The following is a 26,457-nucleotide window of genomic DNA, read 5'->3' on the forward strand; positions in this document are numbered from 1 at the left end:
ATTTATCCTGGAGAAATCCAATGAGCTGCGAAACTCTTTAATTCACAGATGTCCAGTGTGCGTATCGCACGCACGTGTGCGTATAGCGTGCGTGTGCGTATCGCGTGTATCGCCCGTACCGATCTGACACGGCTCGTGCAAAGTGCTCGGAGCGTTTGTTGGATAATTGCTGGTCTCTAGCTCTCATTCTCCCTTCACAACGGTGCTATGTGCCACTGTCCATTAAAGATAAAGAGTCTCGGACATGGCGCAGGCACACCAGCGATAGGATGCATCGTCCTCATTACTCGACGGCGGGAGAGCACTTAGCGGGGAGTTGGTTCTCTTTTGCACCGCAAGTCGAACGTTGGAGGGAGAGGCGGTGCAGATTCGTCCGTCGTATGAACGAGAATAGTTTTTTTTTTATATTTAACGCGGGAGCGCGTTAAGCAGCGGTTCTTTTGTCGCGGAGGCTCGCGGTTTCAAATCGAGCGGCCGCCACCTCGCCGCCGCCGCCGCCGCCGGGTTAACGCTGCGGCCGTGCGTATGAAGCCCATCCGTCCGCAGGCGACGTTAAAGATCCCCCGGCGTCATTACAACGAGAGTTGGCCATTGGCGTGCCTGCGTCGTGAGAATGGTTGGGATTGTACTCGGCAATCGTCACTCCCCGCTTAGCGGCAGACTTAATGCGCCAGGTCACTCACGAAGCTGACGACTCGTCCCCGGTCTCGCGAAATTCCCGCCTGGTTCAAGGTTCAACAAAGTGATCTCGAAACGCTCCGACCGCGATTTTTAGGAATTGCCGCGGTTACATCCAATAATGGCGTTTAAAAAAATATATATTTATTTATTTCGCGGCCGCCTTTGCAACGGCCGCACCGGGAGGTGGAATCGAACCGGCGGCCTCTGCCGTGGCAGCCGCAGAATCCCGGCGCGTCGCTAACCCATCGCACCGCACAGCGGCATTGCAGACTGAAGGCTCACTTGTTTTAGAACCGCTTTTTTGTGTTCTAGTATTTTGTCCACCCGCCTCCCCCGCACTTCCTATTCGCACGGTTGGCTACGCGCGGTGGTGCGAAAGGAGTTCAGCACCTACGTGCGACCTACTCGCACGGCAACCGTGCGCCCGTGCCGCCTCCGTTGTCGCGCACCGCGTCGGCGCTCCGGATCCCCGCTCGGCGGCGGCCGCGCGCAACCACCCGCCGATGCCGTTATCGGAAACGGCAACGAAAACATGTTCGGATAAACGCGAGAGCCTGCCGAGAGCACTTAGCGGCGCGCGACAGGCGCGTCGGGGGGTGGGCGGGGGGGCGGGCAGCGTCTCAGGACCCAGCCGCCCACTCCGTGTATCGCGTGTCGTCACGTCTGGTGCTGCCGAGCAACGACGGTGCACCGAGCGCTCCGGTTACGCCGCCGCCGCCGCCGCCGCCGCCGGGGTTTTGTTAATCGACGGCGCTGGGCCGGGATGACACCGGCAGGGCCATCGACCCGGCGGCCATGCCGCCCTCTCCCCCTCCCTCCCTCCGTCCGTTCCTACTTTGTTCGGTCAACGAGTCGCAGTGAAGGCGGCAGTCTGCCATTACTGCTGCCCCCCGTGAGCGTCGTTGTCGTGGCACCCGGGGGAGGGAGGGGGGGGGGCATCGCGAGCGCGTGCCCTGCGGGGATTTGATTTCAGCCGGGAAAACTTTATTCCCACCGCACCACATCCAGTATGAAAGGTAAAGGTGCAATTGCTTGCCGGCTTGCTCGGGCCACAGCTTGGCAGAAAGGTTTCCAGTCAGAGAAAGAGAGAAGGCCCATCTAAGCGGGCGTTTTTGGCCTACTCTTCTACCGCTTCGGCAATGATGTGGGGGCGCGCCCACGCCTGTTCACGCCACGCCGAGAGATTCTTCGGACGCCGGCGGAGCGGTGCAATTCGGTTTCGGGGAGAAGCTACCCCTGGACGGTGGAGCGAAACGTCGGACGTCGCGGCGAAGAACACGCGGCACGAGAGCCGAGAACGCGTCGGGAAGGGCCTGGACGAGAGCAGTCGTTTGTTTGCAGCATTGCGCTCGGATAAATAAACCCCGGAGGGATGTGGCCCTGGGATGTTAACCATTACATCATTGGCCCGGGTCACTCTCACTGCGCGAACGTACAAAGGCACAGATCCCCCCCGCGTGTAGCATTAACAGACTGTTGGGGCAAGTGCTGTTAGCGAGTAGCACCTATGACGGCCGACATGGCACACGAGGGGGTGGGTGGCCAGCACCACGCCCGGCCGTCTTTGTCTCCCCAGTTGGCGATGTTTTACACACCGCACCAGACACCCACTCGAGGCTGAGTCGACCTAAGGGGAGACCCGCGTCCCGGCTCAGATAATCGTCACCGGCGTTGGCCGCGAGCGGGAATCGAACCCGCGTCGCCTGGTTCGGAGCGCTGCACGCTGACCGCTGCGCCGCCGCTCCACGCACAGTCGCAGCTGGGACCGGCCGGTGTGATCTCTGTCGGCGTCACACTCCACAGGAGGAGGCGAATTACTCGGTCCACCACCGGCACTGCTGATGATGCATGATGACGACGGGGCTCGTATCCGCGTGAGTGTCGAGTTTATGCATGCATGCACGTACGTAGGCGTATGTCGGGGTATATGTGGGGCATTTCTGGCAAATGCCCGATGATGCTGGATGTAATTACCAGCGAAACGTCGTACTCAAAATCTGCAAATGTTGTGGATTCACTCTTCAACACACCGGTGGGCTAAAGTAGTGAACTATTTGTTTTTTGTCAACGTGGCACTTTTGTGCTGATTGGCCGTGTCGGGTGGTGGAGGGTTACGACACATTTATAAATAACGCGATCTAACCCAAAAACGTTTATTATGAAGTAGGTGTTCCCAGACATGTTACTGGTGGGCGAGAGCGTGCTTAGGACGTTTTCAATCGGCTTCGGCGTCACACTCTACGCGAGGCGAATTACTCGGTCCACTACTACTCATGGGATGCGGCTGCTGACGGGTCTCGTATCCCGCGTGAGTGTTGAGACTCGGAGCAGCTCTGGGGGGCTCCAGGCTGAGTGAGGCTGCCCCCCCCCACCCCCCCCCGTCCGCGAGTGAAACCAATTGGCGAACCTCCGCGCCGTGGTTGTTATTTGAGAATTTTGACAGCGAATGAGCATAGACCCGATTTGTATTTGTGTCAAATATCTTCTTTTGCCCGCTTAGAGAACGTTACAGTATTTGAATTTGGGATCACTCGTTCACAATTGTCTCGACTGTGTGAGCAGGTGATGATGTTACCAAAGCGTCATTCATGAAGCTGGCAACGTCGGCTTCATTGGCAAAACGAGTTCCAATGAGAGCAATGGGAAGAAAGGTTAGCGGAGTTCACTCAGTCTATCATTCCTTCCGGGGGTGGGTAAAATCGGCACCACTTTGTGGCGAAGCCAACAGTGGGTTGCCTTACGGATACGCTCTAGGTGAGCAACCGATGCCTCGCTGCTTATTTGAGCAGGAGATCGCTTCGACTCTTGTGGTACAATATGACAATATTAAATTTCGATTTAAAGCTTTCGTGACTGCAAGGATTCATCTTCTTTGGTTCTTTTGGTAAAGTCGCGTAGAATGAGAATAAAATAATAAAATAAAATAAGACTTAATGTCTCTGTGGATATGTAAACTTTGACTTTAACGCAGCTATTTCTGTCACAAGCTAATCCCTCAGTTTTTTCAATGCTAAATTATCCTGCTTTGATATGTGAACTCCTTTTTCAAGGCTCGCCACGCCTCTCACCGAGCTTAAAAGACGCTGCGAATCTTAGCAGCGTTAATTGAAGTTCTGTCGTCCCGACAGTCCTGTTTCTTTCACCTGAAGAAGGCTGCTTGTGTTGTGGCCGAAACGTCGTGAGAATTTTATTGTCTTATTTTATTTTATTATTTTATTCTCATTCTACGTGACTTTACCGAAAGAACCAAAGAATATGACAATATTATTTCTAAATACAATTAAGTGCAGATGGGGGCGGGGCGGGGGGGGGAGCGGTGGTGCAGTGGTTATCACGTTGTGTTGTTTAGCCTAGATTGTGACCTGGCGAGGTTTGTGAGAAATGTCCGAACCTGTTAGGCGCTCGCTCACTCGCTCGCTCGTTGGCTGGCGATCGTTGGTTTCTGCGTCTTTTTTTGTACTCGGTACAATAAACAGTATAAATAAATTTTGATTCAAAGCTTTCGTGACTGCAGGGATTCATATTCGTGGTTCTTTCACACCTGATGATGATTGCTTGTGTTGCAGTCGAAACGTCGTGAGAATGTTATTGTTTTATATTTTTATTATATTAATGCTTCCCTTCTACGTGACTTTACCGAAAGAACCAAGAATGGTATAAATAAATACATTTATTCTGAAACAGGCACGGCGGGGAGCGGTAGTTTAGTGGTTAGCCCTGCACTGCGCTACGAACCCGGGTTCGATTCCCACTCGCGGTCAATACCAGTGACGGTTGATAAATTATCTGCACCGGTACTGGGCGCGGTGTGGGGGTGGGGGGATAAAGACGGCCGGGCGTGGTTCTGCCCACCGACCCTCTCGTGCACCGGTGCCGACCTCCGTAGGGTGCTGCTCGCTTAACGGCACTTGCCCCAACAGTCTGTTCAGGCTCCACGGGCGGAGAGGGATCTTTGTCATCGCTGTACTCGGTTGGCGCTGCTGTACTCTCTTGGCAGCTGGGGCTGCTGCGGAATGTGGGCCCTGTGATGTGTGAAGCCTTCCATCATCGGCTGGGGGCTGTCCCACTATCGAAGCACTGCACGCGGGGACGACTGAAGCACTCGGGTGGGGAGGGGGGGCCTGTGTGCGTTAATCAAACAACAACAACAACAACAAGCTCCCAGCAGCAACAGCAGCAGTTCGTGAAGAATTGTACTGTTGTCCAATTGCAGCACCTCTGGCACAGACTCGTACCACTTAATGTGCCGCCCAATTTGACGGTGGACTTTTCGAGTTTTGTTCACTCGTTAAACAACAAAAAAGCACTTGCCACGAATGGACCGCAATGCCTTGTTGGTCTCGTCAGGGAGCACAAGCAGTCACGACAACTCCCGCTCATCCTCGCAGCAGCAGCAGCGGCGGCGACGGCGACTTTCGGCTGCTCGCCGTCGAACAAAGGCGGCGGTCACCGCATCGCGCGACGCTTTCAGACGCGCTTCTGGGGCCGTCTGGAACGCCCTCTTCCTCCTTGCGAAACGAGGAAGCCACGGGGAGCTGTGGCACTTTAAAATCATCATCTAGATTGACAAACTCATTTCTTTGGAACTGATTTTTGTGTTTAGTTTGTTGTCCTTCCCCCGCCCCCCACCTCTGATTAGCGCGGTTGGCTACGTACGGTGCGAAAGCACTTCAACATACACAAGAAAATAAAAAAATAATAATATCGTGCATACATACGTGTAGCTGTGTATATATATGTAGCCCAATAAAATTACGGGAAATGACGGAGATTTGTGAAAACACTGCTTGCGTCCCCTCTCCCCCCAACGCGCTCGCGTGCGCGTGTGTACGCATCATGCAATGTTGTGTCAATGCGCTTGATTTGCAACTGTGAATGTACAAGTGTAATGCGTCCACCTTTCTTCATGTGACTTTAAACTATTGCCGCTATCGTTTCCCCCACCCTCCAATGTTCTTCTGTTCGAGTTCACGTGCGATCGAGTTCACGTGCGATCGAGTTCACGTGCGATCGAGTTCATGTGCGATCGAGTTCACGTGCGATCGAGTTCACGTGCGATCGTTGTAATGCGTCTGCCTGCGTCACCTCCTCTGCAATTTCCCACCGTTGCAGTCTGTAGCTGTGGACTTGGACCCCAGTTGGAGGGGATTCTCAGCTGCTCGCGTTCTCTCCTCCCCACACCCCCCCCGCCCCCCGCATTCAATTCTGACGTCTGCGCGTCGATACGTCTGCCCGTGAAACGTAGATACGGGGACGTCCGTGCGTATCGTGGGGGTGTTGGGGGAGTGGTAACATAGCGATTTCACGCGCTGCCCCGTGAACCACCGGGGGCTGTGAATCCTAGGGTTCAATTCCTGCTCATGGGTAAAAATCGGAAACAATCCCGAGCTTCCCCTTTGGTTGTACAGCCTATCCACTGCTGGATGAGGCCCTCGCCACACTGGTGGTTGTTTCACCATACTTCACCACACCGGTCAGCGGGGGTTGATTGAAGGGGGCACTCGGGACCCGTTCGGGTATCGCTTCATCAATGACGTCAGCCGTGGCGGAGAATCGAATTCAGGTCGAGGTGGGTTCGTCGCGCAGTGTGCTAACCGTTGCACCACCACTCAGTGTCTCGCCTCCTCCACTCGGGTTGACTGTTGAGCCAGATGAGAACCCAAGAGTCTCCCAAATGCCCCCCTGCCCCCCCCCCCGCTCTACCTCTGTCCACCCAGCGGTCGATCAGGTCGGTAGGTTGCGTGTAAAGTGGGGTAGAGTGTGGGTACTCCCACGTTTGACATGGATGTCTGGCCAGCGTGAAAGAGTCGTCCGAATGCCACTCTCGACGGGGAGCTCTCTAGAGACTTACCCTCCAGTGGAGGCCATTTCTGCCAGCAGTGATGTGAGCACAGCAATTGCACGGCTGCACCTTTACCCCTCGCTGAGAGTCTCGGTCACGATCGTCTGCACGTGCTACCGTACACGTACACATCTCGACTGCGTACATATTCAATAATGCAGTTACCGGCTGCATCGGTGCGATTTCAAATAAAATCTCACAAATGCCATTATTCTCCACCAGCAGTGACGTGAGGAAAACATTGCAGGGTTGCATCTTTATCTTTATATCTTATTTTATACCCACCCCAAAGTAGGACCGCTTGGTATAGCCATTCAGCACCCCCACCAACGCTACTTTGCGCCCCATGATTTTCGTTGGGTGGAAGTAATCATGTTGGTGTGTGTCGTCAGCGTAGCGATTTATCGCTCTGCGCTACGAACCCAGCCACCCGAGGTTCGATTCCCGGCTCACAGCAACAAACACCCGTGACGATTATCTGAACCGGTCCTGGGCCCCCCTCCTAGGTGGACTCCAAAGACTACCTGATGTGGTTGTGTGACCATCGCCACCGGGGAGACAAAGGCTGTTGGGGGCGTGGTGCTGGCCACGACCCACCCCCTCGTGTGCCGCGTCGGCCTTCGTAGGTGCTGCTACTCGCGAACGGCACCTGCCCCAAACAGCCTGTGAACCCTTTTAACCATTCCAAACCGATGACGTACGCGTACGGTTTTTCTTCTGATTCCGTTCTGGAAGTAAAAAAAAGGGCCAACGTGCATACGGCGCGGTCTTTGGCGCCAGCGGCGGCAGACGGAGCGGTCGCGCCGCTACGGTTCGAGTAAAACGAACGCCGTGCACGAGACTCGGGTGGTGGAACGGGACCACCCACCCCCTCCCACCCCTCCCCACCCTGTGACCCTGCAACTTGCTCGACGTCGTTGAAACAGCAAAGGAGGGCGGGGCGGGGCGGGGGGGGAGGGAGCGGTGTCGTTAAGGCTGCGGATTTTCATACGCGTCCTGGTGATCTTGTCTCCCTGCTGCTCAGGCTGAGTGCGGCATGGATTACAGCCACAGCCCAGTGCCGGGCTCCCTGCCGGGGTACATGCACCTCCCCAACAGCCAGCCCATGGGCGGCGGGGGCGGCGGTGGCGCGCCAGCTTCGGTGCACGCGGTCCACAGCAGCCCCGCCATGCCTCCGCACCACTCCATGCACGTAAGTAGTCGCAAGGATGTGCGTGCGTGCGTGCGTACCTACGTACTACACGCGGTTGAACTTCTGTCGCACCGCCGTTATGTACGTGGACCAACCGTGCTCATCGGAGGTGCGGAGGGGGGGGGGGGTGCAGAACGACAACCGTAGCACAAAAAGCAGTTCTAAAGAAATGAGTTTGTCAATCTAGGGGATTTAAAAGTGCATAGCTCCAAAGCGGCTCCCTAATATCGGCAGGAGGAAGAACATTCCAGACGGCCGCAGAAGCGCATCTGGAAGCGCCGCGTGATGCGGTGACAGCCGTCTTTGTTCGATGGTCAGTAGCCAAAATCGGCCGCTGCTGTGAGGATGACCGGAAGATTCTGCCCTGCCCCCACCCCCTCCGTGTGTCGCCTGTAACAGACTGTTGGGGCGAGTGTTGTTAGCGAGTAGCACCTATGAAGGCCGGCATGGCACGTGGGGGTAGGTGGGGGGGGGTGTGTGACCAGCACCAATCCCCCAGTCGCCTTCTTGCCCAGGAAGACAGCCGAGCGGCTATTGTAGAGGTGGGGGAGGCACAGGATGGGTTTGGACAGCGCCGTCGTTGTCGAGTTTGCAGGCGGTGCAACTGCACCGGGGTCCACAGGTCGTAGGGGATGGGGAGGTGTTGGGGTGGCACCAGGCGCGATACCAAGGCCGGTTCAGATATCGCTCGCTCGCGTTGCGCTAACCGCTGCGCCACCGCTCCCCTCGCCTCCACGGTACACCCACACACACACACGTGCTTTTGAAAGGCATGCAGTGTGGGAGGGCACGCGGCGTGAGCCAGGTGGCGAGCGGTGTGGCTGGCCGGCTCTGTGAGATCTGAGTGCGCATTGTCGGTGGTGGGGGCGACTCGCAGTGAGAGCCGTGTCCAGCTTGCCTCTTCACTCGCTGGCGATGGCACGAGGGCTGGGTTTTTTTTTGTTATTGTTGTTTTAAATTGTTACAAAAAAATCACGATCTTAAGAATAGGTTTTGTACCCTTTCGGGCAATTAAACAGAAGTTTTGTTAAGACGTACTTTTGTGGCAAGACATGCAACAAACATGCTTTGATAATGTACGCATTGCCTTTGAAACTGATTGGCCTACTCCAGAGACAACAACCTTCTTCTATGGCCTTGCCTCACCAGTGTCAGACCAGAGAGTGCCAAAAGGCGACCAGTACAAGGACAATGCAAGTATCAGAACACTGCTCGGGTTGAACAGTGGTTAATACAGACTTGATTCTTTGCATAAATGTATCGATTTGGTGTTTGAACATCTTATCACCTGTTTTATTTGGCAGAACGGGTAAAACCTATTGTTATTTTTCACACTTTGATACTGGCAAAACGGTTCCATACCTATGATCTTATTGCGTATATTTCAAAACTTGGAAAATGTGTTCCATTCACAAGCATCAGGAAGGCATGGCTGCTACATATCACGTGACATATCACGTGACCACCACATCGGTGTTTAGTTTGTTGTCCTTCCCCCGCACCTCCGGTTTAGTATGGTTGGCCACGTACGTTGCGAAAGAAGTTCAACATACATTGCGCAATTCTCTGTCCTGCTGTTTGTGCGTGACGCATTGTTGCGTGCTGCTCTTATTCCAGTTTTGTTCCCAGACTGCACGCACGCATTTTACCTTTGTGATGGGTGGGAATCTCATAATTTTTAGGTGTTGGAATTTGTATTGATATTATCACACCTGAAAAGTTTGTGAAGGATGAGTGGGGTCGGTACTGCCGGCTGAAGGTGTATTGCAATGAAATACAACGTGGATTTCAGAATCGCAATCAGAATATTTATTTGTACTGGAAGAATCCGACTAGCAATAAAGCTCTTTTTCGCAGATCTCCCATAGCGGCACGAGGTCAGAACGTTATGACGGACAATGAAAAAAACAAAACACGATCGGAGTGCAAAGTATAGAAAAGTTAAACAGCGGCTGAATGCGACCACATCTCAAGATGCGGCACAGACACCGAAATCGCCCTCCACCCCGAACCTTCACCAACCGGTGTAGACCTGCGTGGTGAAGTATGGTCAATCGACACCACCTCCCCCACCCCCTACGGACCGACGCGGCGTAAAAAAAGCCCTCGTCCATGAGTGGATTGACAAATTTGAGACTGGAGATTGTTTTGTTCTCGGACGTCAGCACGTTCATCCAGCAGCGGCTTCACAAAGTGGCCGTGTTGTTGCTGCTGCACGATGGGTAGAATAAAATGGATTATCGTTTGAAGTGCTGAAGGTTCGACCTACACCGGATTAAGGAGATTTCATCGGGAGTTACGGGCGGTCTCCTCCGGTTTAAGACGGTCCCGTTCACGACGTGCGACGTTTATATCACGCCGCTAACATGGACCGGCTTACAACGGCAGAGGCTCGGTTGACCGACGCGTCTTCCGACACGACTCCCGAACGCAACTGGAGCCGAGTCGGGCGTCCGGTTTCCGACGTGACTTGGCGTGGAGCTTTTGTTATTCTCGAGCGTTTTTTGTCGCGAATGATTTTCGTCGATTAAAAAAAGACCCCGTTAAATACGGCCAATGAAAGTAAAAGAAGCAAAGCTTCGGCGCAAGTCACGTTTCCGCTGCTTCTACCATCTGCGGGGAAAATGGGGGTCCGGTTTACGACGACGGGGTTTCCAGGACCCGCACTGTGACGTTGGAAAAGCGGGGGGGACCGCCTGTGTGTTTAACGTACACCGAGGGAATGCACGCACACACGCTCATGCAGCAAACGTCACAGTTGGCGGCCTCTTAAATCACACGTTTGTAAGGGTCGGGCATGAGAGGAACGCATATTAATGCTTGAAGCCCCCTAACCGTGGGTGAGAAATGCAGTTTCGGTGACACAAAGATATGACAAACGCCTGGGACGACCGCACCAAAAAACGTTCTTACTTTCAAATTTGAGTAAAAGCCGTCGGGGGGGGGGGGGGGGCTAAAAATAAGTTAAACCTCCGACATTACCTTTGCGGAAAAGGGAAAAAATCGAATAGGTTAAAGAGATATAATATAAAATAGCAGCAAAAAATTACGAAGGGATGGGGTTAGAATACAAACACTGTCATAAACGCTTGGAAAACACAGCAACAAATAAGCCAATCGATAAAATAAAATAAAAATCCCCCCCAAAAAAACATCTTTCGCGGAAAATCGACGACAACGAAAACCCGTTTGTATTCTAAACCAACACAAACAACACTGCCATACTCACAACCAACGCTGCCAATAGCGGGGCACCTTTGTACGGACAGCCAGAAGACTGATTGATTGTGGGGAGCGGGCGGGTTGGGGGGGGGGGTGGTCCTGCCAGTTTTGAAGGTGGCGGCCACAGCAGCAGCAGCAGCTGCCGCTGCTGTGCCCGCGCGCAGGGCAACCACGTGCCCTCCACACTGCACCCATTTGTTCAGCGGCACACGGCACGCGCGCGTGCGCGCACCTGCAAAAGCAACGCGCCGTCGTCTGTGAAGCTGGCACGCATTAGGCGACCCACCCCGGCTAATGCGCGCCACTCGCACACGGCAAAAAGCCAAATAAGTAAATAAATAAATAAACCCCGAGAGAGCGGCCACAAAGACAAAGATCCCCCGGATAGCCTCTAACGGGCCGTCCGGCGGGGTGGAGGGCAAGCGCTGTGTCTGCGTTAGCGCGAGCGGGCACGTGTGTGTACGGCCGGCGCGGGGAAGGTGGTGTGGTGTGGCCGCCACCACGCCGCCTCCTCCCCCCCCCCCCTCCCCGGCCGCCTTTGTCTCCCCGGTGCTGATGTGTTATTGCACACCCACACAAGATGCCTGCTTTGTTAGGGCCAAGTCGACCTAGGGGAAGGCCTGGGAACTGTATCTTTTTTTTATATATATTAACCCGCTTGCATGCACACGCACGCGTGTGCACACACACACACAGAGCAAAGCAAATCGAGGTAAGGAGGTACATTTATAAATAAACTGGGCGAGCCGACAGTCCGATCCGAGCTCGGACTTTGCAAAATAAATAAATAAAAATAGACGGTGAAAAATACCGGCTTGAACGCGAGGCAAACGCAAGGAGTTGACTTTGAGTGTTTTTTTTTGTGTTGCAATTTGATCTCGGGTCTCTCCTCGGGAAGAGAGGGCTCATAAATCACCCCGGTCTGAAATGTGCCATGTCCCGTCTCCTCCCGCGCCGAGACTTTGCGAGACGGGAGTCCGTTGCCTGCTGGAAACGGCAGTAGCAGCCACAGCAGCAGCAGCAGGAGCTACAGCAGAAGCTACAGCAGCGTCAAGAAAGCGGAGAGCGTCTGTGGTGCAGGGAAGGGAGAGGTGTTCTGTTGGAGGGGGGTAGGGGGGAGGGCAGCCGGGGCGGGGGGGGGAGGCTGGTAAAACGAGACACCTCCGAATTCTCCAAAGCGGAGCGTTTTGGGACCGCTCGTCGTAACAGGAAACCTATTTTTTTTTTCTTTAGGAGCCGTGAGCGAAGGGAAAAGTACGTAGCGCCCGCCCGCCCGCCCGCGCTTTCGCTTAAACGCAACGGCGGACGCACGCGTCTCTCGCTGCGTTGGGTTTTTGGCCGGCCGTGCCCTACCAGCGGCCTCCCCGACTCTCCGCCGTCGTGGTGACATCATTCCGGGGGTGGGGGGGGGGTCGCGGTGACATCACCCGGAGTGTTCTAGAAACGCAATCGGCGGGGAGCGGCTTGGGCAGGGCACGGTCACGGCGAGAAGAGGGGGATCGACGACGGAGTGGAAGCCGGGGGGATGGAACGCAGCGGCGACCGGAAGGAACTGTCTCCCGCTCCAGGGAGGAGACGGAGCAGGTGCCGGGTGGATCGCAGCGTCTTGGCGAGCGGTGGCCGACGTGGTAGCTTGGGGTGGTGGCGGCTTTGATCCAGCGGTGGGATTGACCTTTTGCTGCTGCTGCTGCTGATGGTGGTGGTAACCGAGTGTCGTTCGGCACGAAGTCCTACGTTTCGCTCCAGCCGCTCGGAGCTTTTGCAGTTTCCGGGAGATGCGCCCGGCGGGTTGTGCAAAACGTCGGACATCGTACCGAAACGGCGCGCGCGGTACAGACTGAAAACGCATCGGAGAACCCACATGCTGGTTTGAAGTGGGCCAAAGCCCCACCCACTGCCACCCCCACCCCCCCTCTGTAAGAGTATAATTATTCATAATGCTTACAAATATAATGAAGCCGAAGAAGCTTATGTTTTACTTCCTGCCGTTAGTTGCGTGTTGTTTTTTGCGAACGACGAATTGCCACCTTCTCCACTGCGGTCCTAAAAAAAAAAGCCGGAAGCGCAATTTCTCGGTGGGCGCTCGGTCTGCGATGGACGCGCGGCGCTGCCACTCTTACCGCGATTGGAAGTCCAACACGGTACCGGTCGGAAACCAGCTCTCGGTACAAATCAGAATCTGTCGTGAATCGGAACCTTTATTTAGACCACGGGGAGGAATCCAATGAGCCTATGAAGCTTGTTTTTATTTATATTTTCCAACAAGATGTCCAGTATGGGCGGGCTCGTCAGCGAGTTGCAACAAAAGCAAACGATGAAAAAAAAATATCAACGATCGGAGTGCTAAAATCAATTCCTGCCGACCGAACGCAGAGGCCAATTTCTGGACTGTCCTGGTCACAGCTGGGCAGGTGGCAACCTGTCTGTGAACGCCGACTAGATGAAGCCAGGTTCATGTTAACGAAGAACCGCATCCACAGCGCACACGTGTCACGTGTTGCGTCTAATTGGGCAAGGTAGCGTGTTGCGTGCAGCTTCGTATGCCTGCGAGACCTGGAACATTAAAAAAACGACGAACTGAGGCGAGATATTGGCATTCGAAATGTACTGCTACAGAAGGAATACTGCAGGTAAGCTGGACCCAAAGAGTCACCGACGCAGAAGTGGGAATAAAAAGGGTGCACATAGAAGAAGACCTGACGATGCGGGAAGTGATGAGAAGGAAACTGGGCACTATTTGGACACGTACGACAAGAAAATACAAAATGTGGTGTTTTTGTTGTTCCGAAAAATGGAAGGCACCAGAAAGAGAGGAAGACCGAACGGAGAACGGGTTGACGACGGCATCGTGAGAGATTGGTGCCGGAAAGATGTGGACACTACTTGAGCATATTGGTGCACTACAAGACAGACGAGGGTGGAAACAAATGACAAAATGTGCAGTGGACTACCCATGGACCGTGATGATGATGGGGTTGGGATTGGGACGGAGGTGGGGGGGGGGGTGATAGGATAGGGGGGAGGGGGGTATGTAGGTGGGGGGCCAACAGGAGGGCACGTCTTGCACAGTCGCAGCTCAATTATGGAATTGCTAAACCCGGCGATTTGGTGTCACGCCGTGCAATTAAACCCACAGCGGCACGTAGAGCGCACGCTGCTCCGGGCACAGGTGTTGTGGCGGTCGCGTGGCGGTCACGATCAAGAGAACCCCCCCCCCCCCAATTGTTGACGTTTGTGGGTTTGGAATGTCGATTCCCACCACCACCCCCCCCCCCCCCACGCTATGGTCAGTCTCGGGACTGCCGAGCGGGGATTAACGCCGCGTTGGCTTGGACGCCGTTCGTGCGAAGCGTTGCCCCTTGTTTGCCCATTGTCGTCCCGCTGCGATGCAGATGAACCGAGGAGTGGGGATGATGCAGAACGTGCCGGGGATGCACGGCGCCCACATGAACTCTGCGTGCCCGCCAACCCCTCCGCACAACCACTCCGAGGCCAAGATGGTGAGTGCCTTGCCCCGCGCGCCCCCCCTCCTCTCTCTCGTTCCCCTCCACGATCGTCCGTCCTCCCTTCCTAAGGGTCGACCGCGAAGCTTCATCTGCAGTGGGGGTGGGGGGGGGGGGGGGCGGACCGAGAGCTCCGTCTTGCAAGAAGCTTGGTCAAGTCCGGTGACTGTCGGCGGAATGTTGAACCGCCCGGTGGGCAGTTTTCCTTCAACTGTTCCCTGCGACGACGCACACACACACACACACGCACACACACACACACACGCACACACGCACACGCACACACGCACACACACACGCACACACGCACACACACACACGCACACACGCACACACACACGCACACGCACACACACACGCACACGCACACACACACGCACACACACACACACGCACACACACACACACACGCACACACACACACACGCACACACACACACGCGCGCGTGGTGAGAGTGGGAGCAGTGTTGTCTCGAGACTCATCCTACGTCGTTGTGTTTGTTTAAAGTTTGTTTCACGTTGACTGTCGTGTTGCCCCTCACCCCCACCGCACCCCGTCGCTGGCACAAGTTCATAATGCAGCTGCGAAGGTCGAGGGGGGTTCTGGCCGCCGGCCGCGTACGAGACTCGTGCGTGCGTGCGTGTGCGTGTGTGCGTGCGTGCGTGTGCGTGTGTGCGTGCGTGCGTGCGTGTGTGCGTGCGTGCGTGCGTGCGTGCGTGCGCGAGACTCGCTTCAAGGGTGTGCCGCGGGAACCAAAGCAGAAATCAATCGGAAGGGAAAGGGGTCCGGCGTGGCGATGGATTCAAGTGCCATGACGAAGGGCCGTTGCCCGAAACGTCGCCGATCACATGTTTGCTTTTGTTCTTTCTCTTTGAAGGCCGCGGCGTTGTTGACGAGTGTGTGTCGCGTTTTTTTTTCTCTCTGTTTGTTAGACGCGCTTGTGCACCATTTGCCAACGCAGCAAGCAACATTGCCACCAAATGATTTGTTTAATTTAGACTCGGCGATGGCGGGGGGGGGGGGGGTAAGACACGGGCTCTACCCCCAGCTCCAAACCAGCTCGTCAGTCTGACCTTGACACTGGTCCTCACCCCACGAGCCAGCTAAACACTAACCCTACGAGTGTCTCGCTTTAGTTAAACTGACCCACGACCTCCTGGTAAGACAGGAGGGCGTGGGTTCGACCCTTGACGACATAATCATCATCACGGTGGCTAGGAGATGTTAACTACCTCGCCGGGTATGCAGGACGTCGTCGGTTCGATCCCAACCCTGACGCCTGCTGCTCTCTCCCCTGTGGTCGCGTGGATTTTCCTCCGGGTCCTCCGGTTTTTCCCTTCCACAAGTTTGCATGAACGTACGTTAGAGGCTGCTGTAAATTGTCCACGTGGCACAAGCCACTTGGTTGAGCTGTCATTTGTGGCCAGGTCGCTTCTGAAAAACGAGATGGTGCAAAGCGTGACCACGCGAGCCAGCTGTGTAACCTCTATCCAACCAGACACCCGCCGTCCACCACTGACGTTGGGTCGTGAGCGGAAGTCGAACTCGGGGCCGCCGAGTTCGTAGCGACGTGCGCTGCAACCACCGCTGCCCACAACGCCGTTGCACACGGCACACATGGGCATGTCGTGTGGGAGCGCGTGAGTTGTCGTTCCAGCACGTGTAGGTGACCTGATGTGTACGGAGCTATGTCCGGCTCCCCAGTGTAATCACGACTCCCACCTCTGCCAAGACGTGTTTGGCCAGCGCGGAAGAGTAGGCCAAGTAACCCCGCAACAACGTTTACAGGTGACAGCCAGAGTTGATGATGCTCGTTGTAAACGTTGCGGATTTACCCTCCAACACACAGCCGGTTAGTGCTGCACTCGTAACGAATTGGCACGTTCCGTTTACGTGACAACCCTTTTACTAGTTGGCTGTGTCGGGTGGTGGCGGGTTTAACGACACATTTCCGCGTTTCTAACCCAAAACTCTCTATCAAAGAGGGGGGACTGCAAGCGTTTTCTCGACTGAATCCGATGAGCTCTTTGTCACAGATGTCCAACACGATGCACGTCCGCCAGCAGCGATCTCGTCACGCCCGAAAGCTTCCGTGCGGGCCACGAGAGTCCGAAGTGCCACGCTAGGCAAAAGTGCCCCCGGCATAGTGCAGCGCAACGATGGATTTTCCTTCCCACACAGTACATAGCCCCCCCCCCCCCCCCACTCGCAGCAGCTTCCCTGAGGTCTTGACGGGATCGGGCGCCGCTTAGCGTGATTAGGTCGCAGGAAAACGGGGGTCAATAGGTTAGATTTATATATATATATACACATACTAGCTTTACTACCCAGCTTCGCCCGAGACTTGGATTCTTGTCTTGGATTAATACACGGCCTACGCGGAGGTCGGGGATGCGTGACGTCAGCAGGCACACTGCGTGACGCTGCTGCATGCGTGTGACATCACAGGCGTGACGTCACCGCTCACTTGCCGTGCAAAATATATACATTATTGCGACCCCCCCGCCCCCCCAGAATACAAAAGTCTATTTTTATACTTTTTGCATTGTGTACAGTTTGGAAGCTACCCACATGCCAAATTTCAAGTTTGTTGCATGTCGGCAATTATGCTAAACATTTCGAACAGACACACACATTCACAAATTTCCCTTTTATATATAGATAGATTGTCAGTGTGTTTTTTAACGCCGTCAGTGGGGAGTAAGTTTACTGTTCGACAAAGGAGGGAGGCCGCTTGGCCAGATGTTGGTCGAGATCAAAAGAAAACCCCGTCGTCATTCCTCGTGATTAATTATTTATATGTTTACTGACAGCAAAGTTCGTCGGCTTGAACGTCAAGATCTATCTTATCACACACGCAAAAGAGTAAACATATTTGTTTTTAAACGGTTAAACTTTTTGCACGAGTTGAGAGAAGTGTAAACCTCACGGCCCTGCCTGCCCGCTCCTGTCGATGGCTGGGCGGCGGGAACCTTGATCGACGTGTTATAATTGTTTTACTTTCTTCAACGGCGGTTGCAAATCTCGCCGTCATAATAAATACCGTTTTAAATACCGTACGCCGGCTCCTCTCGCTCGAGTCATGCGCGTAACGTCATTTTGGACGGCTTCCTTACAACATGTACATTCTGCATAATCCCGGTAAAATTTTGACTTAAAACTTTGGCGACTGCAGGAATTCATATTCTATGGTTCTTTCGGTGAAGTCGCCACGTAGATAGACAAAAATAATACAAATAAAGTGAAAATAATAATAAAAATATCACGACGTTTTGATAGGAATTATTATTTTCTTGTTATTATTATTACTGCTTATTGTTATTCATTATGTATTCGCCATGTTTATACAATTACCCTGCTCGTGTCCTGTGCAGCCTCTGTAAAACCCTCCCTCCCTCCCTCCCTCCCTCCCTCCCTCCCTCCCTCCCTCCCTCCCTCCCTCCCTCCCTCCCTCCCTCCCTCCCTCCCTCCCTCCCTCCCTCCCTCCCTCCCTCCCTCCCTCCCTCCCTCCCTCCCTCCCTCCCTCCCTCCCTCCCTCCCTCCCTCCCTCCCTCCCTCCCTCCCTCCCTCCCTCCCTCCCCTTGTCGTATTCTCAGCCATTCTGTCCGGGTCGCCATCAACAAAAGAGCTTCTCAGCTCCATGAGCCTTGCCCAAAATAAATTGCACCATGCGACCCGGTGAGCTAAGATCCATTCCCGGCTCGCGGCCAACATCGGTGACGATCATCCCAACCGGTCATATGCCTCGCCTAGGTTGGCTCGGCCTTAAACGAGTATATAGTGCGGTGTGTAAACATCACCATGAGGGAGACAAAGGCGGCCTTTAGGCGTGGTTGGTTCCGGGCCACAATCGCACCCTCGTGTGCCGTGTCGGCCTTCATAGGCGCTCGTGAACGACACTTGCCCTAGTGGTCTGTTAAGGTTATAGGGGATCTTTGTTTTGATTATGCCCGACAGAGTTATCTGAAAGTCTTATTCGGCCCCTTAGTAATTAATCTGCGCGTTAACTCTACGTTGAATATATTAACAAAAAAAATATTTACCGTCGATGAACGTAACAGAGTAAATATTTTTTCATAACAGTAAATAGTTTCGGGGACGTGCATCGAATCATAGATTCGAATAAATCCTTGCGCTCGCACACACGTGCATATCGCGTCGCGCGTGCGGACCATCGATTAATTTACAATCGCTGCTAATTATTGGCGGACGATTACAAAAAAAAAACCGATGCGCCCAAGGTTCCGCTTTGTGGAGCGGACAAAACTGTGAAACGCGCGCGAGGCCCAAACAAAACTCCCAAAAATGGATGCAGACGAAACGCTGATCAAGGAGACAAAAAGCGAACCGCGGATTGTCGAGTGAAGTCTTGACCGCCGCTGACCGTGACACTCCGTCGCTGTGTGTGTGTGTTGTTATTTATTTGTAAAGTAGTTAATCCGGGACGGCGCTCTAAGCTGATTCCTGCACTTCGTCCAGGTCATTTCAGACACTCAACAAACCACCCCTATCCGGTCCAGTCTGCCTCCTCTATCCCATTTTCAAATAGATTAGCAATACCGCCCCAAGTTTCTAATCCACTTCTCTGGCCGTTCCATTCACCCTGCCGCCGCCACCGCGTCGCCCGAGCCCGCCTTGTTTGACGAACGCGTTACGTTGTGGACGTCACAAAGGCGGGGAGGGGGGACATCCCTCATGTCGTCCGTCGCCCGTTAGTGCCTTCGTTTGAAGCCACAGCGAGGTGAAGGCCTAAAGGCATCGGACAGTTCCACCTGTCGCAGGCTGCTGAGAATACTTCGGGAGTTGAAACTCTTAAAACTAATAATCATCATCGTCGTCGGCGGCGGCGTGATTTAAGGCTGTGTTTATGTAGGAAGGAGTGCGGGCTAATTCGAAAAAAAGAAATCCGCACAACAAAATCATTCAAGCGAAAAACTGGAGGAACGTCAGCAACATTTTTAGCTGGCGCGGTCGGTGGGGAAAATATTAATTAAAATAACTCTGTGCTTGAGTAACGTCTCTGTCGTGTTGCGGGCTCGTCACGCGTGTCACGGGCGACCCGTGTTGCTCGTGACACGTGTGACTGACCGTGCCAACATCAGCGTGGGCTGGCAGCGGATTGAGCAAGGGGTGGGGTGGAGGGGGCAACGCCTTCCACTTGAGACAATTTATCGACCCACATTTTGGCCGTTCGGTTTGAAACGTTACACCTAGAACGTTTGGCAAACACCGCCGTAATTATGGCAAACGTGATATTATTTTTTTGCCCATAATAGAGGTTTATGTTTTTTTGGATTAGATCGTGTGAATATATAAATGTGTCGTTAAAACCCGCCACCACCCGACACAGCCAACTAGTAAGGGTTGTCACGTAAACAGAACGTGGAAATTCCTTTCTTTTCTCTCCGCCAGATGGAGACCGCTTGTGTTGCGATCGAAACGGCGTGGGTTTTTTGCTTGTATTATTTTCAATTAATTATTTTTATTTTTTTAAATGTAAAGTTTTGTTTTCTATTCACGTGACTTTACCGAAAGAACCAATAATATGAAAATTCCCGTTTAGAGCGAGATATCCCGGCGAATTACGCGCTGTGTGAAGAAGGGCCACTGCCCGAAACGTCGCTTATTTTTTAAAAGATATTTGTAGTTTACTCTTAACGCTGCGCAGCGTTATTGACGGACGTGTTGAGCGGCTTTGACATTGTCTGTGCTTGTGCACCGCTGGCAATGCAGCGGCGGCGGCGGCAGTAGCATCACCAAAACATTTTTAGTTTACCGGCGAATTGCGATTGAGTTTACACCCGTAAATGGCGTAATGGTTGGCAGCGCGCTGGAGTTGCGAGCCCAGAGGTCGGCCGGTTCGATTCCACATCGAAGCAATGGGTGGTGGTGGGGGGGGGGAGTTTCTTAATTCTTCGTGCTGCCCGCCTTTTCTCGTCGTGGTCGCATGGATTTTTCTCCGGGGTTCTCCGGTTTTCCCCTCCACATTTTAGAATCGACGTTTTTTTACGTTCGGAGTATTTGGCCGCTGCTATACATTACCACGTGACGATCAGCTATCATCTGTGATTAGCCAGGTCACGTCTGAAAAGAGCTACATAGCTCAGTGGGACCTTACCTGGTAAAATAAAAAATAGTTTAGTTTTAGAGAGTTCGTGTCCACTTCCTCCTTTCTCCTCCCTCCTCTTTCCTCCTTCTCCCTCCTACGCTTTCCTCCTCTCTCCCTCCTCCTTCTTTCTCCTCGCTCTCCCTCTCTCCCTCCTCCACCGTTGAAGGAGCACAGGGCCACGGTGATTCACTGCGTGGCAATGAGCAGCGGTAATAATCCGCACGTGGACTTTGCGGACACAAAAACGTTCATGTGCATTGACGACCGTCTCCAGGAAAACATTGCTTGTGGTGTGGGTGAACTCTCGGTGGAATTACACTCCAAACAAACCGGAGTCTTGGCCCTGGTTTTGCTTTTTTGCAGAGAGCCCAGAAGAACGTGTTTTCAATTGAACCTGCACTTTGCGGGTTTTATTCTGTCCTCCGCTCTCGCTCTCACTCTCGTTCGCTCTCGCTCACTGTCAAGGCTCAAATCAAACGTGTACCTTTCAACGCAAGAAGACTGGCAACTGTGAGGGAAATCATAACCACATTGCTTGCCGGCATTTACAGCGAGTGCTCGTGTACGTTTCAGGAAGGTTGATTGACGCGCGATCAGTCGCTCCGGCAAAGTCGTCCCTCGCCACCAGCTCCGCGAAGCGCATTTGCTTTCGGTTGAAATCGACCGGCCCCGCAATGTCCCGTCGCGGGGCCGGTCGATCGCGCCGCTGTTGGATGGGAGGCCTCCACAACCCACCGCCACCTCCCGCACGCGCTGCAACAGCAATCGCGAAGCCAACAATGGCTCGGTTCGCCGAACGAAAAACACATTAATGAGCGCGCGATGCGTGCGGGTGACCGCCGTCTCTTATTCGGCGGTTAGCCGCGAGGGACCGTTTGTAGACTCCTCCACGGGTGTGAAAGCGAAGCGGCAGCCTGCGCGCGAGTGCACCGCTAAGGTTGCCCTGGGGTGAAGCGCCGGAATGGAGAGCCGCTTTCCAATGGAAGGGGCCCCTCCCCGGCCAAGTTGGTGGCTTGACGGGAAATTGACATTCCGCTGCCCACAGCTGCAAAACGAAGTCGCGGAACGTTGCCGCAGCACGGGCTGTGCCAGGAGAGAGCGGGGCTTTCGCGATCCCCGCGGCGATATTTGAGAGAGCGCGACATCCCCTTTGCCCATCCGCTGCTGGGTGAATGCCTCCCCGTGCCACTGCCACCTCCGCACGGTAACGCCGACGCGGACGGCAACTGTATTTACTAACCAGCCCCTCGGTCAATCCAACGGCCGGACGTAGTTGGGGCCTCCGCGCTCCGTGTTCGTCAGTGGGGCTTTGTTTGGCCATACTTCATCCACGCTGGTCCCCGTGCTCGTCGGTGGTGAAGGGAACGGCCCAGGACTTGGTGTGGATGTCAGTCGCTCACAGTACAGCGTGCTCAGCACTGTGCCGCCGCTCAACGCCTTGTAATTTTTAGTGACTAAAACGATATAATTGGACGTGCTCGTCGTCCAAATTCTAATTGGACAGCTGTTAGAAGTCTCACAATTATTCGGCTGGACGCCGTCGTGGGGTTTGGCAAAGGGAACCGGTCTCGGTGTCACGCACGACTGATGCGAGCCATAGCCAGGAATCCAACTCAGGTGGCTGGGTTAATAGTGCAGTGTGCTGTCTGCCAGGCCACCACCGCACCCCCTATGCGGTTGTATGTTGTAAACCCATTCCCATTCCGATAACGCACGCATACGTCAACTAAAATAAAATAACTTTCTCGGGAGGCTCCCACAAGTGCATTGTCTTTGTGCTGTTCGCCTAGTGGCGTCCTCCGGTCTAAGAATGTTTGAGACTAGGCTCTAAAGAAAGCTGTCGCTGATGCGGACCAATCATTTTCAAAGACAATGCATATAATATCAGAGCATGTTTTTTTTTATTTGTTTGCATGTTCGCCACGAGTATATGTGGTCAATGCAGACACAGATCCTTGAAAAAGGTTTCGGTGTGGTGTTTTAATATCTTGACGCAACTGTTGTATTGCCAGAAACGTTAAAACCTGTTCCCATGGCTTGTGGCACAATTTGACGCCAGCTTCGGTAGAGAGTGGTCACGCCGCTGGGGCTCTCTGCGGTAAGTAAGCAATGTCTTCGAAAACGACGGCGGCGCGCGCCTCTAAATCAGACTAGCGCCGAGCTAGTTCGGCAGTGAACGGGGCACCCACCCTGAAACCCTGTAGCGTGACACGGGGACCCACGATCGCGATCACCTGTGGTGGAGGAGGAGACGATAAGATAACCGTGAGCTCACCCGCACGTGTGCATTATGTGCCTGAGCTAGGGGAAGGCTATTATTGCACATACGCGAGAATTGTTATTTTCCCATCGAAACTACAATGGGTTTGTTTATTTTTTTTTCTTTCCCAAAAAGGAAAATAATATCAACAACGCCGGAGTGTGCACCGTCGACAACGGATAGCCGGCCAGGTGGCTCAGCGGTAGAGCAAGCGGCTCGCAAACCGCGAAGGTTGCGAGTTCAAACCCTGGTTTGGGGGGAGGGGGGGGGTTGACTCGGGCCCATCATCACCATGTAGGGTCGATAAAACAAGTAGAGTGCCACTTTGTGAACTCAGGATTATCGCTGGCTGCAACCGCGTTTGTAAATGTCATTTGTGATGTTGGTGGTGTGTTGTTGTCTTGGTGTGGTCAGGCTGGGACTGTTGTTGTTGTACTGCCTTTGCCCAAGGTTGCATTTAATTTTGAAAAATCGGCTGGAATTTATGCAAATTGTACTCATATATTTTCAAATATGTTATTTCAAATATGTTATTTCAAATATGTTTAACATTTATTTATTTTTCGTGGCTTGATAACTTTTTCTCTGTTTTCCACGCCTGTCGTTTTTAAAAAAAATTGTTGTTGTCACTTGGTAAGCCACTCCCCTACTGGACATCTATGAAAAAAGAGCTTCATAGCTCATCAGATTCGTCCGGTCTCAATGATCATTCTGATTCTGGCTGGCGGTGCTGACTCAGCCCATCATCCTTCCCTCCTAGGGGTGGATAAAATTAGTTACCTGCCTCGCGGAAAAGTCGACAGCGGTTTGTGCGTCTTATGGACAGTCTCACCCTCCTCCTCCCCCCACCCCCCCCAACCATGTGCATGTGGAACTTCCACCACTGGCTCTGCAGGGCTGCAGCAATCGGCAGAGTCCGAGTGGGGGGAGCGAGGGGGGGCACCAATTCATCAACGCCGCTCACTCCAGCAAGAGAAAATCACGTGACTGCCCCGCAGACCCCCTGCGCTCAATCACCAGCCATGCATTTTCCAGAGGTGGCAGCAGCGATAGGCTGGGGGTGGGGGGGGGTGGTGAGGATTTTGTTGTTGTCGGGAGCAGGTGGAGGCCGGATGAGAATGGAAGGGAATTAACAATTAACGAATGGAATCGGACGAAAAAAACCGGTGTCAGAAAATATAATATGTATAAAATAATATGCTTGGCGGCGGTTGGGCGCGGCGATTTTCGGAGAAGACCGTGTGGACAGCAACGGGGGGCGGGGGGGGGGGTTGGTGGCCGCTGAAGCATTTTTAATGAAGCGTGACCGGTTTGGCATTCGGTCTGCTGAGCTCATACTTGGCCCCAACGCTCGCAGTGTCCACTCCACGTGGACGCGCGCGTGAATGAATGAACGAGGAGCGGCGGCGGCGGCGGCGGCGGTGTAGCGGGTCAACCTCGCTGCGCTCCCGGCACGGCGACCCGAGTTCGATTCCCGCTCGCGCGGCCACCGCCGGCGACGATTGTCTGAACACGGTCTCGGCCCTCCCCTAGATCGACTCAGCCTCTCGTGCGGTGTTGTAAGCATCGCCGGCTGGGGAGACAAAGGCGGCCGGGCGTGGTGCTGGCCACCCCCACCCCCCCTCGTGTGCCGCGTCGGCCTTCATAGGTGCTGCTCGCTAACGGCAGCGCTTGTCCGAACAGTCCGTTGAAGGCTATGCTGGGGGGGGGGGGGGCTTTGTCTTTGTGTGCGTGTTGTATGGGTGACGCACTGCACGTCCCAAGTTTTCTCTCTCAAAACACTGCCCGTGTGCCCACGCATGGGGGGGGCGTGGGGGAAGGGAGGGGCCAGTGGGGGGGGGGGTGACATCATCATAGCTCTGCACGAGACCTTTTTTTCCTCTTCCTCCTCCTAAGGCCCCCATTAAAATAACGAACACGATAACAAAGACAAAGATCACCCGTGTAGCCTACACAGAATGTCGGGGCAAGTGCTGTTAGCGAGCATCTATTTCAAGGCACGGCGCACTAAGGGGGTCGGTTGGGCGACACCATGCCCGGCCGCCTTTGTCTCCCCAGTAGCGATGTTTACACACCACGTACTAATTTGAGGCCGAGTCGACCTAGGGGAGGCCCAGGACCGGTTCGGATAATCGTCACCTGGTGTTGGCCGTGTGAGCCGGAATCGAACTCGGGTCGCCAGGTTCATTGCGCAGCAGCGTAGCACTAATCACTGCACCACCGCTCCCCCCACTGTAACGAAATGTAACGCGTTTATTAAATTGAGCAATGTTAAACGAATTTGTGACAAGGGATGGATGAGTGGAGCAGTGCGAGGGAATAATCGGAGAGAGAGCGTTGAGGTGACCTGCACTGTGGTGAGTAAGTGGGTGAGGTGCGTGCGTGCATTGTTGTTATTGTGAGTGTGGTGGTGGTTGAACTTGTGGTTGATAAAACGAAAGAATCAGTCAAACCAAGCCCTCGACATAAACTCTCTCTTCAACGATTTTTTTCCTTTACCAAGTAAGGCCCCACTGAGCTGTATAGCTCTTTTTTCAGAAACGCATCTTGATTCTAAATATGGAGGGAAAAACCGCAGGACCCGGAGGAAAATCCACGTGACCACGGGGAGAGTGACACGCAAACTCCAAATATAACAACAGGCGTCAGGGTCGGGATCGAACTCGCGACCTCCTGCATACCAGGCGAGGCAGTTAACATCTCCTAGCCACCGTGGCGCTCCCATAGTTGGAAGGATCAACGGGTGAAGTTCACGGGAACGGTAACCATGGCAGTAGCGATATGAGACTGATAAGGAGGCGACTGAACGCCAGTGAGCGAGCAACCGGAGTGAGACAGTGGGCGTTAAATTCCATCAAAGGCAGTGACGTTGTAACTGCGTGCTCCACCCCAGATATGACAACACGATTACCCCTGCGACCGAATTTGCGCTTCGCATCAGGCTAACAATTGTCTAGCTAAGTCTTGATCTGAAAAAGAATGGAGAGAGATAAAAAAACATCACGGTACAGTATGTTGATCCATGGACTCCCTTGAAAGTATCTCAAAGTGCTCTCATAATGCAAGAGGCACTTGAGATGTATTGAAAACACGATATTAAACTGTCAAAAATGTCGAACAATTATAGATTTGGCCGGGTGGCAGTGAGGTCATTGATTCTAAGCCAGTCCCGCTGACATCCTGGGTTTGATAATGGGCTTTTGCAGTCACCGATGATTTAGGCGAGCGGTTCTTAACCTTTACTGCAGCTTTGCACCCCTTGGGTTCTCAATCGTTAAGCACAGAAACGCATCTTGATTCACGATATTTTAATAAACACATTGGTTTGATGAAACAAAGTTCTTAGGTGCCCATGCTTAATTTTCGTGAGTCAATGATTTACCTTCCTAAAAATATCTGGCCATGTCTCACACTCCCAGAAAGGGGCATCTCACACCCCAGGTTAAGAACCACTGATTTAGACCAATATTAATAACGCATTCTTCACAGATTAATAACACATTAATAACGCATCCTTCGCAGATTTGCCTCTCTGCTTTACATAAAAAAAACACATTTATTTCACAACTCATCGAGTGCTTGGCCCTGCTGGCAGAGGGCATCTTATCAGCGGCATTATTGGTTGAGCGCAAGCACAGTTGCCAGAA

At 53.5% G+C, this 26,457-nt stretch overlaps 1 protein-coding gene across 2 annotated transcripts in view; it reads left to right on the top strand.

Moving 5' to 3' along the window:
• Positions 1-26,457, top strand: part of LOC116948658 (cyclic AMP-responsive element-binding protein 5-like) — a 125,121-nt gene that overhangs the window by 27,066 nt on the left and 71,598 nt on the right. For both annotated transcript variants that reach the window (XM_032965561.2, XM_032965560.2), the window contains exons 2-3: positions 7,548-7,715; positions 14,330-14,437. In XM_032965561.2, the coding sequence (XP_032821452.1) occupies positions 7,560-7,715; positions 14,330-14,437 (264 nt within the window). In that variant the 5' untranslated portion in view covers positions 7,548-7,559. The remainder of the gene's footprint in view (positions 1-7,547; positions 7,716-14,329; positions 14,438-26,457) is intronic.

The sequence above is a fragment of the Petromyzon marinus genome, chromosome 34 (assembly GCF_048934315.1).
Source record: "Petromyzon marinus isolate PM22_M1 ecotype Great Lakes invasive population chromosome 34, UKy_Petmar_22M1.pri1.0, whole genome shotgun sequence".
Classification (NCBI taxonomy): domain Eukaryota; kingdom Metazoa; phylum Chordata; class Hyperoartia; order Petromyzontiformes; family Petromyzontidae; genus Petromyzon; species Petromyzon marinus.